Source organism: Haliotis rufescens, unplaced genomic scaffold (assembly GCF_023055435.1).
Source record: "Haliotis rufescens isolate VD_foot unplaced genomic scaffold, xgHalRufe1.0.p SCAF_102, whole genome shotgun sequence".
Lineage (NCBI taxonomy): Eukaryota > Metazoa > Mollusca > Gastropoda > Lepetellida > Haliotidae > Haliotis > Haliotis rufescens.
In genome coordinates, this window is record NW_025963783.1 from 410,035 (window position 1) to 430,448 (window position 20,414).

Sequence of the window (20,414 nt, forward strand, 5' to 3'; positions counted from 1 at the left end):
ATCACGCGTCGCCCCTGACGCCCTATATCAACCTGTGTCTACAGGGGTATCAATACAATAGGTTAACTAACCCACACATCCAGCAAAATCATAGTTTCAATCCAATGAGCAGAGTTGAATGAAATTTATCAACACAACTTGAAATACTCAATGAAACAACACAACATAAGCTTCTAACACGTGAACATCCAGGCAACTTTCACCTTGACGTAAGCAATTACTTTGGGTTCCAGGTGCTTTATCTTCAGTAAATATTGTTTCAGTGAGTTCAGCATTTTAGTTGCATCAGTTGAGTCAAAGCCTAAATGTAGCAGGTCATAATCGGTGCGAATCCAGGTTTCGAGCCATGCTGCCACGGTAACTTGACATAACTCACAGCGAAATGTGTCGGGTCAAATGTGTCTCGCCTTTTCAGCGAACAATGTTTTCCAAGCATGCACATGCGACATCTTCCCGAGGCAAGTTTATCACATGACTGGTGGTCCATCAACATAGTCCTTCATTCATCCATGCTGACTCATCTTTCCGAGGCAAGGGATTTAACTGACAATAAAAGTCCAGTTTCCACCCTTGACGAACTGACTAGATTTTCTATGCTCGATCGTAGCGCCACTAGTGGCTATTGCGAGTTATGTCCCTTCTATGTTCCTCCTATTGACCAATCAGATTTCATCTCTCATATCACTTGCATTTGCTTCAAACAAAATGGCGGCGCCGAGTCAACACGATCTGTTTGATTATCAAGGTCTATATTGTAATAAAACGGGTCTTTCCCCGGAAAATGCATCAAATTACGTGAGCACATTGATGAAAAGCATGAAAGACCTTGGAAAATATCTGTCGACGAAATCTCCTCGTTGAAATCCATGTTCTTTATGAACCGGACGCCGAGTTTGTTACACGATTTTCATTGGACTATGCATAGACTCGTTAGTCCAGCCATAATTGGCAAGGGTGGAAATTGGACTTTGATGGCCTCTTGCACCTTGAAGTTGATTGATCCCGGTTTTCCCCTGCATCAAGACACACGCTTGGGGCCAACATCCAACCCCAGAAACACACAGCATCACTTGTGTTTATTAAATGTGACATCGTCGGGGACTGTACAGTGCGATCATAATTCTAAAACCATTACTGACTTCTCTCATGACAGACGCTGGGAAAGATGACGTCAGTATTAGATTCATCATAATCTATGGAGTCGAGATCTAACTCTCGCGGAGTCTCGTCAACGCTGCACGATCTTGCGAGACCCGGTATCAGAGCGTCACGAATGACGTAGTCACGAAGAATGACCCTAGACACACTGACGCCTGTAAATGACAAGACATATTATAAGACAGGTTATGTGGTGGTGTTTCATGTTGAGGAAGACCTGCTATCTTTGACCATTGGCAGAGTGATTGCACAGTGGAAATAACTATCTCCCTTTGAATTGGGATTAGCAATGAGTTGGTATTTGGTGAACATAATCATGAGCAAAAAGCCACATTTGACAAATATGTACACACTACCCCTACACATAGCCGTTCTCTACTATAGAATTTCATTATTGCCCCGAACCCCGAGGATGGTTCACCTGCAGCATCGGCTACAATATGGAGTCGTGAGTTCTGTGGAATGGACAGCATTGATGTCTTCACAGTAAGGACGTCGTGACCGTTGACGTAGACGTGTGCGGCGGCTCCTTCGGACGCTGTAAGGACGCAATGGTTCCACGTTGGCATGAGGGTGATCCCCGTCTTGCTGTAGACGTTGCTAGGACAATATGTAACGTCAATTAGACAGACAACCTGGTCCATATTGTAGTGACGGGTTTATATCGCGATTCCCGTGAAGATCCGGGTTTGACTTGGTCTTCAGTCACACGCGCTTGTCGTAGCAGGCGTCTAGCGGGATCGGTTGATGCGTGTCATCGTATCCCAACTGCGTGATTCGATCATGCGTCCAATAACTGGATTGTCTGGTCCAGACTTCATTATTAACACACCGCCGTCATATTGCTGGAACATTGCTCAAAATGTGGCGTTAAACAACAAACAAATAAAACGGGTATGCTGAAATGTCTCTTGCTGACCTGGTCCAAGTCAGTCAGCTCGTCTGAGGGTTTGTCTTGACCATTCTCTCTATGGCTTAAGGGCTGTGGGGTAGCCTAGGAGTTAAAGCGTTCGCTCGTCACACCGAAGACCTGGGTTCGATTCCCCACATGGGCACCATGTGTGAAGTTCATTTCTGGTCTCCCCCGCCGCGATATTGCATGAATATTGCCAAAACACTCACTTACTCATCATGACCGTTATAGTAAGCAGTTTAAGAAGCCGCCTGTAACGCAGCACATGTGCATGTCGCATGTAGAATGATTACGATGCATTATCTTTGCAAGTGTTTTACACTGATGCTTTAAAATGCTAACAAACAATATCAAACACACACAAGGGCCGGCTCTGATACGGACTGATGTTGCAATTGTGGCTTTGTTAGCTTACCCTTGAGAATAGAAGTTGACGGTGCCGTTCGTTATTGATAGCGCTACGACCTGTTGTGCGGCATTTGTTGACCATTGTCCGAGCATGACATCCCCTTGGATGGAATCATGCAGTCTGAACCACATGGAGTACGTCCACTGGTTCAGATCCCGAGCGTGTTGTCTGAACAACGCCTTCCCGTGGCCAGCGATAGTCACGTCATATGCTGGAAATAGAAAATATCATGAACTTCGTGGTATCATGTGTAATAACCTTCCGATAGCCATTATTTAAGAAATAAACGATTCGTGGTCGTTGTTTATCGTACAATATAACACAGCAGAGAGAATAACCATGAAGGGCTTAGTCGTATCGTTTATTTCTTATATGAGATATCAACATTATGTACAGCCTCTTAAAGGATGCTGAAAAATATTAGCCACTTTTCAAATGATCCTCAATAAAATCCGTCCTCGACAACGTCAGATAAGTCCATTTTATGCACAGGTGGATATTTCCCGCATACTCTCACAATCCTCAGGTCGATTTTCTGTACCTTTTCTCCCAATACCGATTGCCATATCGCTCCCGGTTTTGGATGCGATCGTTCGGACATCGCGTTTATCCGTGTTACCCTGTTACATTTATGGGGAACAACACGCTAGACACTCCCCTCTCAAAAATAACGTCGTCAAACATACGACGTCATCAAGTTGCGAGCGCATGTTCCAATCTCCAGAAATGACGTCATGATAGAACAATGTTTTATCGTGAAATAAACCACGCTTCGTTCTTCATTGTTTTCTGCCATTTGTATATGGGAATACCGAACAGGCTACATGCAGGGAAGAACGCCGTAACAATGTAATTCCTCACAGAAACAATTGTCCATGCATACCAATTATTATTTTAAGAATGAAGGAATCAATTGTTTGTTAAATTAACAATGGATAACAATATTTTAGACTTTCAAAGCCTTCATTGTGTAGATCATATACCTAATACACACCAATCTCTGTACAATCACAGCTGAACATATTACCAATCCTCGTGTATGAATTCCTGACCTTGACAGTCCTGTATGGTCACAGCGCCATCTAGTGGAGTGATGGTTCCAGGTGGGCACCTGCGACAGGACGTGGAGCTGTGGTCAGGCTGGAAGGTGCCGAGCGGGCACAGTGAGCAGGGAGACAGGCCGGTGTCCGAGAACTCCCCTGGGGGACAGCGGGCTGCAAGGAGCTCAGCGTTATGTATACTTCACACTGAGGACCAGTGGACAGTATTACCATTACTCGTCAAAGAATCTAGCCGTACGATTGGCCGGTTCCTGTTTTGTAGAGACACTTTTTACAGGTCTCTACATATGTGGTAGTGTCACAATGATTGATATATGATTAGCCCTAGCCTGCTTGCATGAGTGACAATTCTGAAAGTCAATACAGATCTATTTTGCTGTACAGCACGCTCATTTACTGGGTGAAAGAATATAGGCCGCAAATAGCAATATTCCAGTAATATCACGGCGGGGACTCCAGAAATTGGCTTCACACATTATACCCATGTGGGGAATCGAACCCGGGTCTTCGACGCTTTAGCCGCCAGGGTACCCCACCGCCTCGATGTCACAGACATCATCTCGGCCTGACACATTCTAAACTGGACTCGCAATGAAAGATAAACTATCTGTGCGGAGATGCAAACGGAACCACGAGGTCGTTTAATGTATACGTTAAAGACTTGCCGGTTCTCCCCATACCTACTGGCGCACTCCGTGAACGATGTTGCTGCACTGGTAGACGTGGTATGACGTAGAGGGCATGGCTGACACCAGGGGGCGCTGTCCCTGTCCTGGAAGTACCCTACAGGACATGCTACACAGGTCTCGGTCACCCGGTTGAGGACATACCCAGGACCACAGCCGGCTGAAATACAACTCACAGTGCGCGTACAGTAGACACGGAGTAGGATAGTTACCATTATCTTCAACCATAAATTGGTCAGCTGCATGTGGATTGTTTGAACATTCTCAGTTGAATATTTCTTTCAATTGAGGCAATGTCCCAAAGAGTGAACATTCACTGCCTTGCGAGTTGCACGACAGTATGAAGCAATTCTAGAGCATTGTGCAATAAGTTATCCGCTGACCACATCCCTTATGGAATATACATTGACCTCCATACTTACAGCATGTATCATTGACTGTCTTCTGGCCCCGGCGACATCTGGGGGAGAGCTCCTCAAATGAGGTGAGGTGGCTGTCCAACAACAGATGTTTACTTCCAATAGTCAGCAACTTTGCTGATCCTTTGATTCCTTTCACAAACGTGTCCTTGAACTTCATTAGGCCCCTGGCAGTGGTATCATTACCCAGGAGCTTGTAAGGAAAGGTGAACTTGACCTTGACCCGTATCACTGGTTTGATGTCTCTCTTAGTTAACCGTGATCCACATGTGACCCTGACATTATCAGCCTGACACGCCAGAACGTCTTTACACATTTCCAACCCGAACATGGATGCCTTGAGTGCGAGTATGAAGTTGCGTCTCACTAGCTGGAGGTGTGTCTGGTCACATTGGCCACGGTAGTAGAAGTTGCTGGCCATGCTGATGGAGTAGAATGTGCTGGTGGCTGCGGGGAAAACAATGCATTGGGAGGTGACAATGTTACCTATTCTCCTTCATCATTGTAACTAAAGGAAATTATTACCTAAGGCTGTGTGTAATTCAAGGACGCTGTCGAATTATCTCCACCAAACGATTATATATATATATAAACATGTTTTAAATAATAACGTTCAAATAAATGTTATTCTAATTATTTTCAAATTTATCGCATTCAAGTCAAATCCACAAAGCGTATATCAACTTTTTGGTTCTTGCAGCAAAGACTCCACAAACTCCAATCCTCACAAAATATTCATCTATGTTAATTCCCAGAATTGACCAATTGTATCGGTGCCGGTCATGCTGTCATAAGCTGTTTGCCATCAATTCTATGTTATCTTTTTATATAATGTTTGTCATTTGCTTGTAAAATGTAACCGTGAGCAACCCTGTAAAAAAAATGCGAAAAGAAATTGTTTTAAAATGTTGTGAACATGGGAATGAATTGTATTGGTGTTGTACATACAAGCATTCATACAGATTATTCCTATTCTTCTTTCACCTCAGCATGGTATGCATATATGCCTGGGCGTTTATCCAGACTTGCCGAGTGTTGCAAATGGAACCACCACTTTAGAAGTGCTTCTGCCTAAAAGACCTGTGCTAGAATCCCTCTTCTCGACGTACGGGTAGTGTTCAATTGAAGGATAGCGTTTGATGTTCTGGTAGTGTTCAATGTAAGTGTAGTGTTCGATGTATTGGCAGTGTTCAATGTTCTGGTAGTGTTCAATGTACGGGCAGTGTTCATTGTTCTGGTAGTGTTTAATGTACGGGCAGTGTTCAATGTTCTGGTAGTGTTTAATGTATGGGTAGTGTTCAATGTACGGGCAGTGTTCAATGTTCTGGTAGTGTTCAATGTACGGGTAGTGTTCAATGCACGGGTAGTGTTCAATGTTCTGGTAGTGTTCAATGTACGGGTAATGTTCAATGCACGGGTAGTGTTCAATGTTCTGGTAGTGTTCAATGTACGGGTAATGTTCAATCTTCTGGTAGTGTTCAATGCACTGGTAGTGTTCAATGTTCTGGTAGTGTTCAATGTACGGGTAGTGTTCAATGCACGGGTAGTGTTCAATGTTCTGGTAGTGTTCAATGTACGGGTAATGTTCAATGCACGGGTAGTGTTCAATGTACTGGTAGTGTTCAATGTTCTGGTAGTGTTCAATGTACGGGTAGTGTTCAATGCACTGGTAGTGTTCAATGCATGGGGAGTGTTCAATGTACGGGTAATGTTCAATGTTCTGGTAGTGTTCAATGCACGGGTAGTGTTGAATGTTCTGGTAGTGTTCAATGTACGGGTAGTGTTCAATGCACGGGTAGTGTTCAATGTTCTGGTAGTGTTCAATGTACGGGTAATGTTCAATGCACGGGTAGTGTTCAATGCACGGGTAGTGTTCAATGCACGGTTAGTGTTCAATGTATTGGCAGTGTTCAATGTACGGGTAGTGTTCAATGCACGGGTAGTGTTTAATGTTCAATGCATTGGCAGTGTTCAATGTACGGGTACTGTTCAATGCACGGGTAGTGTCCAATGCACGGGTAGGGATCAATGTTCTGGTAGTGTTTAATGTACGGGTAGTGTTCAATGTACGGGTAATGATCAATGCATGGGTAGTGTTCAATGCACGGGTAGTGTTCAATGTTCTGGTAGTGTTCAATGTTCTGGTCGTGTTCAGTGTACGGGTAGTGTTCAATGCACGGGTAGTGTTCAATGTTCTGGTAGTGTTCAATGTACGGGTAATGTTCAATGCATGGGTAGTGTTCAATGCACGGGAAGTGTTCAATGTATTGGCAGTGTTCAATGTACGGTAGTGTTCAATGCACGGGTAGTGTTAAATGTTCTGGTAGTGTTCAATGTACGGGTAATGTTCAATGCGCGGGTAGTGTTGAATGCACGGGTAGTGTTCAATGTATTGGCAGTGTTCAATGTACGGGTAGTGTTCAATGCACGGGTAGTGTTTAATGTTCAATGCATTTGCAGTGTTCAATGTACGGGTAGTGTTCAATGCAGGGGCAGTGTTTAATATTCTTGTAGTGTTCAATATATTGGCAGTGTTTAATGTATTGGTAGTGTTCAATGTACTGGTAGTGTTGAATGTACGGGTAGTGTTGAATGTACTGTAGTGTTCGATGTTCTGGTAGTGTTCAATGTACGGGTAGTGTTGAATGCACGGTTAGTGTTCAATGTTCTGGTTGTATTTAATGTACTGGTAGTGTTCAATGTACGGGTAGTGTTCAATGTACTGGTAGAGTTCAATGTACTGGTAGTGTTCAATGTACGGGTAGTGTTCAATGTATTGGCAGTGTTCATTATACGGGTAGTGTTCAATGCACGGGTAGTGTTCAATGTTCTGGTAGTGTTCAATGTTCTGGTAGTGTTTAATGTATTGGTAGTGTTCAATATATTGGTAGTGTTCAATGTACTGGTAGTGTTCAATGTACGGGTAGTGTTCAATGTACTGGTAGTGTTCAATGTACGGGAAGTGTTCAATGCACGGGTAGTGTTCAATGTTCTGGTAGTGTTCAATGTTCTGGTAGTGTTTAATGTATTGGTAGTGTTCAATATATTGGTAGTGTTCAATGTACTGGTAGTGTTCAATGTACTGGTAGTGTTCAATGTACGGGTAGTGTTCAATGTACTGGTAGTGTTCAATGTACTGGTAGTGTTCAATGTACGGGTAGTGTTCAATGTATTGGCAGTGTTCATTATACGGGTAGTGTTCAATGCACGGGTAGTGTTCAATGTTCTGGTAGTGTTTAATGTATTGGAAGTGTTCAATATATTGGTAGTGTTCAATGTACTGGTAGTGTTCAATGTACGGGTAGTGTTCAATGTACTGGTAGAGTTCAATGTACTGGTAGTGTTCAATGTACGGGTAGTGTTCAATGTATTGGCAGTGTTCATTATACGGGTAGTGTTCAATGCACGGGTAGTGTTCAATGTTCTGGTAGTGTTCAATGTTCTGGTAGTGTTTAATGTATTGGTAGTGTTCAATATATTGGTAGTGTTCAATGTTCTGGTAGTGTTCAATGTACTGGTAGTGTTCAATGTACTGGTAGTGTTCAATGTACGGGTAGTGTTCATTGTATTGGCAGTGTTCATTATACGGGTAGTGTTCAATGCACGGGTAGTGTTCAATGTTCTGGTAGTGTTCAATGTTCTGGTAGTGTTTAATGTATTGGTAGTGTTCAATATATTGGTAGTGTTCAATGTACTGGTAGTGTTCAATGTACGGGTAGTGTTCAATGTACTGGTAGTGTTCAATGTACGGCTAGTGTTCAATGTACGGGTAGTGTTCAATGCACAGGTAGTGTTCAATGTATTGGCAGTGTTCATTGTACGGGTAGTGTTCAATGCACGGGTAGTGTTCAATGTTCTGGTAGTGTTCAATGTTCTGGTAGTGTTCAATGTACGGGTAGTGTTCAATGTATTGGCAGTGTTCATTATACGGGTAGTGTTCAATGCACGGGTAGTGTTCAATGTTCTGGTAGTGTTCAATGTTCTGGTAGTGTTTAATGTATTGGTAGTGTTCAATATATTGGTAGTGTTCAATGTACTGGTAGTGTTCAATGTACGGGTAGTGTTCAATGTACTGGTAGTGTTCAATGTTCTGGTAGTGTTCAATGTACTGGTAGTGTTCAATGTACTGGTAGTGTTCAATGTACGGGTAGTGTTCAATGTATTGGCAGTGTTCATTATACGGGTAGTGTTCAATGCACGGGTAGTGTTCAATGTTCTGGTAGTGTTCAATGTTCTGGTAGTGTTTAATGTATTGGTAGTGTTCAATATATTGGTAGTGTTCAATGTACTGGTAGTGTTCAATGTACGGGTAGTGTTCAATGTACTGGTAGTGTTCAATGTACGGGTAGTGTTCAATGTACGGGTAGTGTTCAATGCACGGTTAGTGTTCAATGTTCTGGTAGTGTTCAATGTTCTGGTAGTGTTTAATGTATTGGTAGTGTTCAATATATTGGTAATGTTCAATGTACTGGTAGTGTTCAATGTACTGGAAGTGTTCAATGTACTGGTAGTGTTCAATGTACGGGTAGTGTTCAATGTATTGGCAGTGTTCATTGTACGGGTAGTGTTCAATGCACGGGTAGTGTTCAATGTTCTGGTAGTGTTCAATGTTCTGGTAGTGTTCAATGTACGGGTAGTGTTCATTGTATTGGCAGTGTTCATTATACGGGTAGTGTTCAATGCACGGGTAGTGTTCAATGTTCTGGTAGTGTTCAATGTTCTGGTAGTGTTTAATGTATTGGTAGTGTTCAATATATTGGTAGTGTTCAATGTACTGGTAGTGTTCAATGTACGGGTAGTGTTCAATGTACTGGTAGTGTTCAATGTACGGGTAGTGTTCAATGTACGGGTAGTGTTCAATGCACGGGTAGTGTTCAATGTTCTGGTAGTGTTCAATGTTCTGGTAGTGTTTAATGTATTGGTAGTGTTCAATATATTGGTAATGTTCAATGTACTGGTAGTGTTCAATGTACTGGTAGTGTTCAATATACTGGTAGTGTTCAATGTACGGGTAGTGTTCAATGTATTGGCAGTGTTCATTATACGGGTAGTGTTCAATGCACGGGTAGTGTTCAATGTTCTGGTAGTGTTCAATGTTCTGGTAGTGTTTAATGTATTGGTAGTGTTCAATATATTGGTAGTGTTCAATGTACTGGTAGTGTTCAATGTACGGGTAGTGTTCAATGTACTGGTAGTGTTCAATGTACGGGTAGTGTTCAATGTACTGGTAGTGTTCAATGTACTGGTAGTGTTCAATGTACGGGTAGTGTTCAATGTATTGGCAGTGTTCATTATACGGGTAGTGTTCAATGCACGGGTAGTGTGCAATGTTCTGGTAGTGTTCAATGTTCTGTTAGTGTTTAATGTATTGGTAGTGTTCAATATATTGGTAGTGTTCAATGTACTGGTAGTGTTCATATTGGTAGTGTTCAATGTACTGGTAGTGTTCAATGTACGGGTAGTGTGCAATGTACTGGTAGTGTTCAATGTACTGGTAGTGTTCAATGTACGGGTAGTGTTCAATGTATTGGCAGTGTTCATTATACGGGTAGTGTTCAATGCACGGGTAGTGTTCAATGTTCTGGTAGTGTTCAATGTTCTGGTAGTGTTTAATGTATTGGTAGTGTTCAATATATTGGTAGTGTTCAATGTACTGGTAGTGTTCAATGTACGGGTAGTGTTCAATGTACTGGTAGTGTTCAATGTACGGGTAGTGTTCAATGTACGGGTAGTGTTCAATGCACGGGTAGTGTTCAATGTACGGGTAGTGTTCAATGTTCTGGTAGTGTTTAATGTACTGGTAGTGTTCAATGTACTGGTAGTGTTCAATGTACTGGTAGTGTTCAATGTACGGGTAGTGTTCAATGTATTGGCAGTGTTTAATGTACTGGTAGTGTTCAATGTTTTTGTTGTGTTCAATGTACGGGTATTCACCTAGACAGTCTGGAACGTCTGGCGGGAACCATGTCTTGTTGTCATGGCCACACACGAAGATGCCACTTTGAGCCGCTGAGGGGAAGGTGAAGCCGTCCTTACACTGCATCTGACACAGGGCGCCGGTGTCCCAGCCGTCACACGAGAGGGCGCCACCGCGGGGAGACCGTAGAGCAGGACAAGACCGCACTACACGCAGACATGATGACATGTATAAAGTTCCTGTACTAGCACAATAGCACACAGAGGATAATGTGATTTAAAACAAAAAGGTTTTCATTATTCATTTTTGAACGTAGCATAGTTTCAGATTAAGTTGGTCAAAGTTTATATTTAAAGCCTATTCTGAGATTCTTTGCTAAAAGATCAGGGCAAAACTTTATTTTATTACACTTCACATGGGGGAAGGGTAAACTTTATTTCTGAAGTCTGAAGCAGTAAGGTTCCACTTGGCAACACTGTGTGAGGTAGTACGTTTAAATGAGGCCCAATATGTACAGTGGTAAGTTAAGATGTCGCACAAGATGTATACGCACTGAACTCTTGATCAACTATAACAAAACAAACGTCCAATGGGCTTTTCGGAAAATATAAACAATTGCTAAAGACCTCATCAACATAAACACAGTTTGGTGTTTGGTCAAGCATCCCACCCTGGCAGTGGGGCTGCACGCCAGTCGTTGTGTTCCACCGCCACTGTGCTGATGGGGGGAAGAAGTTGTCCTTCTCACACACGATCTTCCTCGGTCCTGCCAGGTTACCATGGTGACAGCTCAGCAGACACTCACTTCCGTGGATGCGGTCATTCGGACATGCGTACTGGAGCAGAAGTTTGTTGTCCAGCCGTGGAGCCGAGCAGCGGACAGCTGGTGAACGACACACGGAAACCACAGTCTCATCCTCAGCAAATGTAGGATAATTGTAGTCACTACATTCCGAAAACTTTACCTTGTTGCTTGTCGAAGGCATTCACTTGATAATCGGTTTGTTTTTTCGTTTACGCATATTTTTTAACCTTAACATCGAATGCTTACACATGTTTTAAATCTAACATTGAAAGAAATAGCGTTGAAAAACTTATATTAAAGAGCCTTATTATATGCAGTTGAAAGTAAGAACTGACAGTCGTTATATTTTGAATAGGATATAAAAGATAGCAGCAGTGATGTATACTGTAAGTATGTAACCAATTCATCTAAAAGTGTTAATATTTTATATATGCTTCAATAGAAAGTAACAGTGTTTATACTTTGTGTAGTCGGCAGTGGGGTAACCTTGTGGTTGAAGCGTTCGCTCGTCACACTAAATACCAGTGTCCGAATCCCCACATCGGTACAATATGTGAAGGCCATTTTTGGCCTACACCGCCGTGATATTGCTGAAATATTGTTAAATCGGCGAACAACTAGACTCACTCACTACTTTGAGAATTCTACCCAACAGTGTTTATACTGTGTCTATGCTCCAATATAATGTAGCATTGTTCATATTGTGTATATGCAACAACAGAATGCAACAATGGTGTCTTTTGTACACGCTTTGTCACCTTGCACCGTGACGTTGAAGGAACACGGATGAACAGCAACGTTCCCAGCGGCGTCTACGACCTTGTACTCTACATGGTGACGTCCCTCGCCCACCACTGACCCCGGGGGTGGACCCTCGGTCTGTACAACAAGGGGAGTGAGAGCAGTTGGTGGATCAACCCCTGTTACCCTCACCCATCTGACTGTTGTGGAGGTGCTTCCCCTGTCAGCCACATACACCTTGGAGGCTGGGCAGTGGTTTATCAACGGGGGCTTCAAGTCTGTAACAGTGCAGTAAGATTCTGTGGTGACGAGTTCAGATGAACGTGCTTGACAAGATACGACACTGCCAATGCGGGAGACTGACATACCACTTGTATGAGAATATATCGACATTGACAGGGTTTGGGATATTTACCAAACAGAACCTGGTATGAGAAAATATCGACATTGAGAGGGTTTAGGATATTTATCAAACAGAACCTGGTATAAGAATATATCGATATTGAGAGGGTTGTGGATATTACTGAGACAGAATCTTGTATGAGAATATATATCGATATTGAGAGGGTTGTGGATATTACCCAGACAGAACCTGGTATGATACTATTTTGGCATTGAAAGGGATTGTTCATATTACCCAGACAGCTCTTTGTAGGAGACTACATGGATATTGAGAGGTTTGTGGATGTTACCCAGATTGCCCCTTGTATGAGAACATATCGGTATCTAGAGGGTTGTATACATTACCTAGACAGCCCCTTGTATGAGAACATATCGTTATCCAGAGGGTTGTATACATTACCTAGACAACCCCTTGTATGAGAACATATCGGTATCTAGAGGGTTGTATACATTACCTAGACCGCCCCTTGTATGAGAACATATCGTTATCTAGAGGGTTGTATACATTACCTAGACAGCCCCTTGTATGAGAACATATCGTTATCTAGAGGGTTGTATACATTACCTAGACACCCCTTGTATGAGAACATCTCGGTATCTAGAGGGTTGTTTACATTACCTAGACAGCCCCTTGTATGGGAACATATCTTTATCTAGAGGGTTGTATGCATTACCTAGACAGCCCCTTGTATGAGAACATATCGTTACCTAGAGGGTTGTATACATTACCTAGACAGCCCCTTGTATGAGAACATATCGTTATCTAGAGGGTTGTATACATTACCTAGACAGCCCCTTGTATGAGAACATATCGGTATCTAGAGGGTTGTATACATTACCTAGACAGCCCCTTGTATGGGAACATATCGTTATCTAGAGGGTTGTATACATTACCTAGACAGCCCCTTGTATGAGAACATATCGTTATCTAGAGGGTTGTTTACATTACCTAGACAGCCCCTTGTATGAGAACATATCGGTATCTAGAGGGTTGTATACATTACCTAGACAGCCCCTTGTATGGGAACATATCTTTATCTAGAGGGTTGTATACATTACCTAGACACCCCTTGTATGAGAACATATCGGTATCTAGAGGGTTGTATACATTACCTAGACAGCCCCTTGTATGAGAACATATCGTTATCTAGAGGGTTGTATACATTACCTAGACACCCCTTGTATGAGAACATATCGGTATCTAGAGGGTTGTTTACATTACCTAGACAGCCCCTTGTATGGGAACATATCTTTATCTAGAGGGTTGTATACATTACCTAGACAGCCCCTTGTATGAGAACATATCGTTACCTAGAGGGTTGTATACATTACCTAGACAGCCCCTTGTATGAGAACATATCGTTATCTAGAGGGTTGTATACATTACCTAGACAGCCCCTTGTATGAGAACATATCGGTATCTAGAGGGTTGTATACATTACCTAGACAGCCCCTTGTATGAGAACATATCTTTATCTAGAGGGTTGTATACATTACCTAGACAGCCCCTTGTATGAGAACATATCGTTATCTAGAGGGTTGTATACATTACCTAGACAGCCCCTTGTATGAGAACATATCGGTATCTAGAGGGTTGTATACATTACCTAGACAGCCCCTTGTATGAGAACATATCGTTATCTAGAGGGTTGTATACATTACCTAGACAGCCCCTTGTATGAGAACATATCTTTATCTAGAGGGTTGTATACATTACCTAGACAACCCCTTGTATGAGAACATATCGGTATCTAGAGGGTTGTATACATTACCTAGACAACCCCTTGTATGAGAACATATCGGTATCTAGAGGGTTGTATACATTACCTAGACCGCCCCTTGTATGAGAACATATCGGTATCTAGAGGGTTGTACACATTACCTAGACCGCCCCTTGTATGAGAACATATCGGTATCTAGAGGGTTGTAGACATTACCTAGACCGCCCCTTGTATGAGAACATATCGTTATCTAGAGGGTTGTATACATTACCTAGACAGCCCCTTGTATGAGAACATATCGTTATCTAGAGGGTTGTTCACATTACCTAGACAGCCCCTTGTATGAGAACATATCGTTATCTAGAGGGTTGTATACATTACCTAGACAACCCCTTGTATGAGAACATATCGGTATCTAGAGGGTTGTAGACATTACCTAGACAGCCCCTTGTATGGGAACGTATCGGTATCTAGAGGGTTGTATACATTACCTAGACAGCCTCTTGTATGAGAACATATCTTTATCTAGAGGGTTGTATACATTACCTAGACAGCCCCTTGTATGAGAACATATCGGTATCTAGAGGGTTGTTTACATTACCTAGACCGCCCCTTGTATGAGAACATATCGGTATCTAGAGGGTTGTAGACATTACCTAGACAGCCCCTTGTATGAGAACATATCGGTATCTAGAGGGTTGTTTACATTACCTAGACCGCCCCTTGTATGAGAACATATCGGTATCTAGAGGGTTGTATACATTACCTAGACAGCCCCTTGTATGAGAACATATCGGTATCTAGAGGGTTGTAGACATTACCTAGACAGACCCTTGTATGGGAACATATCGGTATCTAGAGGGTTGTATACATTACCTAGACAACCCCTTGTATGGGTCCACCGTCTGTCCGCTTGACACGTGACAGACCTCGCCGTTGTGTCAGCCGTGTAGCCTTCGTCACAGGTCACGTGACATGCGCTGCGAAACGTGTTCCCGTTACAACTGAAGTGTCCATTGGTGATCGGTGTCGGAGAGCCGCACGGCACAGCTACATGATATAATTAATAACAATATACACATTGAAAAACATGACTAGGATGTGAAAGCAACTTCAGGCTGTGAACGCTGCCTGTACGGATCAAGTGGGATTTGAAACTCGATTTTAAAACGTCCGCATCTCTCTAAACGTTACCTGAAGTACATGAACAGGGAAGCATTTCTGTGTGAGAAATGTTACGAATTAGGCGTGGATTGAACCAGAGGTCAGGTCAGTGAGTTTTAAATGCTAGTAATTGATTCATACGTATGCATGGTTTATGTATGGTTTGGAGTAGTTCGTTGTTAGTATGCTTACGTTTGCAGGTCGGAGCACTGCTGGACCATCGTCCATTGAGGGCGCACTTGCTGCTGCCTGCCCCTGCCATCTCGTAGCCCCTGCTGCATTCGTATCTACATGTGTCCCCGTACACCATCCTGCCGTGGGTGCCTCTGCACATCATGGCGCCGTTATCGGGGGCAGCCGCCGGGAGAGAACATCGAACAACTGATGGATCAGAGCAGATTAAAACAAACACTGTTAATATGAAGAGTGACTCAAGAGTGGGTATATTTTTAACGGAAAATTACAGACATGCATTTGATCGGACCACCCGCATACCTGCTCGAGGAAATCGATCTATGTGTGATGAACCCAACCAACACGAGACTAACGGTGTGACTGCACGAGACTAACGGTGTGACTGCACGAGACTAACGGTGTGACTGCACGAGACCTACCCCGGACTACAATCTTCACGGTGCAGCTGTTGGAGAGACCGGTCGAGCTGTCCTTGACAGTGTACGTCACTGATGTCACTCCCTCTGGCAATATACTGCCTGGAGCCGGGCCGCTTCTACTTGCCCTGTAGAAACAGCACACGTTAATGCAGCGTGACTTTAACGAAGTCCCTTCAATGAGGCTGAAGTCAGGACGATATCTTTTACCGAAGACACACAAAACATTGATATGAAAAACTAACCACACTGAAGAAGGTCTTCAATGATAGAACTATAACCACACTGGTATACAACTATAGAGGGTGATACTACGAATTGTGTATCTGGACATTCGGCCTCAACAAGGTGATGTGCTGAGCCTCAGCTGCAGATACTTACCCTGCATGTTCAGACCACGTGACCTTGACACTGGTTGCTCTGGGCGGCGCTGTGACCGTGGGGACCGTGGGACAGCTGATGCTGGGAGGGTTGTGCACAACCGGATCAGTACCTGGTATTTAGGACACGATGTTAAGTCAGGTGCTACCTGGCAAATAGCTGCAAATTTGCATATGTGACAGTGCGACGTTGAAAAAACGCCCCGCGTTATTTCACTCTTCAAACAAACACAAACAAGACCTGGACATGAAGTTGAATCTGATTCTCTCCTGACAAAGATGCCCCCAAAGCACAAATTCGCGAAAATGCGTAATTCCAACACATCATTCCAGTCGGTTTCACTGTTCCGTTCTTTTAAGCAAATATAAAACATCAACGCCGATATTAATCAGGCTCGACTATCAACCGAAATATATTCCATTCGGCGTAAAAGGTAAAATAGTGATTGGAAGTGTATGAGTGCTTCACTGGAAATCAGTCATGACACAAGATTTTCTAGACAAGGGTAAGCATGCCTTGCTCTTCAGGAAGCACGCGCCACCAACACGAGTTGTATACAGTAGATATGACTGTCTATATTAGGAGAGTAATGTTTGTGATGCAAATAAAAAATGGTTCAAACATATTTTTAGCTTTTTGTAAAATATATTTTATGGAATAATGATGCTGGTACATTAGATACTAGATACTATTTTAATGCGATATAGCCGTACATTTATTTTGTGGCAAAATTTGCTTCCTCGCCTTCTCGCAACTTTCCCTTTCTCAAACATTTCACTGTTTTTTATGCGTCGATACTGCGACATGTGAGCAATACGTATTAGACCTTCGTTTCAAATCTTTGTCATGTTTCTGCTGAGGTGTAAAGACAGCTATGGGTTTTAAATACTTACCGCCACCACCACAGCCTGCAACATGACACTTGACTTCATGTACCACGTGATCTATTCCATGTCCAACTTCATGTACCGCGTGATCAATTGCATGCCCAATACTTCCGATAAATCTTCGTGATGGACCTGCAAATACGGCATGAAAAGAACTACACATTGGCTAGAACTACACATTAGCGAGAACTACAGATTGGCAAGAACTACAAATTGGCAAGAACTACACTTTGGCGAGAACTACACATTGGCGAGAACTGCACATTGGCGAGAACTACAATTGGCAAGAACTACACATTGGCGAGAACTACAAATTGGCAAGAACTACAAATTGACAAGAACTACAAATTGGCGAGAACTACACATTAAGGAGAACCAGCATCTATATCAGAGGACTGTTCAAGGATTGGTTGATGTTAGAAAGTACCAAGTAAGAGAGTTGGTTGCGTTTAACGCCACTTTATTTCAGTTACATCAGCTTGATGGTGGAAGAAAACCGGAAGTGATCAAGCAGGTCACGGGCATGGATAGGGTGCCCGGTACTGACACACCAAAAAGGACAATCATAGCGAATCTAACATTCGAAACCACGAAATTATGTTTTTAGCACTTCTAAGGGCCAGACACATGACTATCTCAAAGGATATGCTCACACAAATGACGGCCGATTGTGACCGCTATGGCAGGCTATTATAACAGAGAGGAATGCCAAGTGTTATCGCAATGGCAGGATATGCTCAGAGAGAAGACTACCGAGTAGTTATCACCATGGCAAGATATGCTCACACAATAGACTGCCGGGTGTTGCCACGTTTACAGGATATGCTCACAAAAAAAGACTGTTGGGTAGTTACCATCATGGCAGGATATGCTCACACAAAAGACTACCGGGAGTTGCCACGGTTACAGGATATGCTCAAGCAAAAAACTGTTGGGTAGTTACCATCATGGCTGGATATGCTCACACAAAAGACTACCGGTTGTTGCCACGGTTACAGGATATGCTCACGCAAAAGACTACCGGGTGTTGCCACGGTTACAGGATATGCTCACGCAAAAGACTGCCGGGTAGTAACCATCATGGCAGGATATGCTCACACAAAAGACTACCGGGAGTTGTCACGGTTACAGGATATGCTCACAAAAAAAGACTGTTGGGTAGTTACCATCATGGCAGGGAATGCTCACACAAAAGACTACCGGGATTTGCCACGGTTACAGGATATGCTCAAGCAAAAAACTGTTGGGTAGTTACCATCATGGCAGGATATGCTCACACAAAAGACTACCGGGTGTTGCCACGGTGACAGGATATGCTCACGCAAAAGACTACCGGGTGTTGCCATGGTTACAGGATATGCTCAGGCAAAAGACTACCGGGTGTGGCCATGGTTACAGGATATGCTCTCGCAAAAGACTGTCGGGTAGTTACCACGGCAGGATATGCTTACACAAAAGACTGCCGGACAGCTAAGACCATGGCAGGATATGCTTACACAAAAGACATTATTAATTGTTTTCATTTCAATTTCCTGCGATAGATGTGCCATGTTCCTAATTAGAGTCTGACACATGGGGAAAGGCTTACTTTGTTCCCGCCGGCAAGATGCGAGTGTCAGGGCGGATAGTATGCACAGGACACTTGGTAGCAGCCCTGGCAACCTGAAAATAGCCATCAGCATACGACAAATACAAACATGGGTCAACAGCTACAAGTTAGAGGCGGGTGACTGTGAAGAGCAAACGTTAATGTCGCTATAGTTCGCATTTACTTCTCATGTTGTCATTCCTCCGAATAAATAGTTGTTTAACATTTCATGAGAAATGGGAACGTTTGTTGGATTTGCAATATCAAACTGTAAGACGCATAAACTTACATCGTGCATGAGTTGGATGTATAACGTCAGTAAGTCTTCGTGAGAAACAGGGTCAGTCATACCACATGTTTCTCACACTCATAGATAAAAAGATACAAAAAGACTCAAAGAATCTGTGCTGACGAGCGTGCCCCAGAACTTATTCAGCTGCCTACCACACATGTATGGAGTCGAAAAGGCTCTTATCACTGCTCACTTTATTTCAGAAGGCGCAGTAAAGTGGCCGAGTTGTTAAAGAGTGGGTCTGTCACGCTGAAGGCCCGGGTTCGATGCCTCAAATGAGTACAGCATGCGAAGCCTAATTCTGGTGTCGCCCTGCCCTGATATAACTTGAATATAATCCTATTTGTTTTGTTCAGGGCAGAGGTTGTTGTGGACTGATGCATGTGCATGCCATCGTGGATTGAGCTCAATGTCTCCAAACTTGCATATGATGTGTGAGATACAGCGTCATGCCCAACTATCCAATTTGTTTTACGGGGTCTCCACTGGTCAACCTTTATAATAAGTGTGTCAATACTGCCAACCTTTTATAATGATGTCTCTACTGCCCAACTTGTATAATGGTGTCTCTTCTGCCCAATTTGTATAATGGTGTCTCTCCTGGCCAAGTTGTATAATGGTGTCTCTCCTGAACAATTTGTATAATGTTGTCTCTCCTGGCCCACTTGTATAATGGTGTCTCTTCTGGCAACTTGTATAATGGTGTCTCTCCTGGCCAACTTGTATAATGGTGTCTCTTCTGGCCAAGTTCTGTTATGGTGAATCTACTGCCCAACTTGTATAATGGTGTCTCTCCTGGCCAACTTGTATAATGGTGTCTCTCCATGACAACTTGTATAATGGTGTCTCTTCTGGCCAACTACTATAATGATGTCTCTTCTGGCCAACTTGTATAATGGTGTCTCTTCTGGCCAACTTGTATAATGGTGTCTCTCCTGGCAAACTTGTATAATTGTGTCCCTCCTGGCCAACTTATATAATGGTGTCTCTCCTGGACAACTTGTATAATTGTGTCTCTCCTGGACAACTTGTATAACGGTGTCTCTTCTGGCCAACTTGTATAAAGGTGTCTCTTCTTGCCAACTTGTATAATGGTGTCTCTCCTGGACAACTTGTGTAATGGTGTCTCTCCTGGCCAACTTATATAATGGTGTCTCTCCTGGACAACTTCCATAAAGGTGTCTATTTTGGCCAACTTGTATAATGGTGTCTCCCCTGGATAGCTTGTAAAATGGTGTCTCTCCTTGCCAACTTGTATA

General features: G+C 43.1%; 1 protein-coding gene across 1 annotated transcript; it reads right to left on the bottom strand.

Annotated features, from left to right (window-relative positions):
* Positions 1-1,061: 1,061 nt before the first annotated feature.
* On the bottom strand, positions 1,062-19,294 carry LOC124119688 (sushi, von Willebrand factor type A, EGF and pentraxin domain-containing protein 1-like). The gene is made up of 16 exons (XM_046482285.2): positions 19,153-19,294; positions 18,864-18,937; positions 17,282-17,407; positions 16,389-16,500; positions 16,011-16,135; positions 15,589-15,777; positions 15,109-15,282; positions 12,127-12,387; positions 11,234-11,446; positions 10,581-10,769; positions 4,650-5,093; positions 4,226-4,387; positions 3,533-3,694; positions 2,487-2,691; positions 1,580-1,758; positions 1,062-1,313 (listed from the first exon to the last, which is right to left on the bottom strand). Coding segments are annotated over exons 1-16 (2,799 nt in total). The 5' UTR covers positions 19,155-19,294; the 3' UTR covers positions 1,062-1,131.
* Between the last annotated feature and the right edge of the window lie 1,120 nt (positions 19,295-20,414).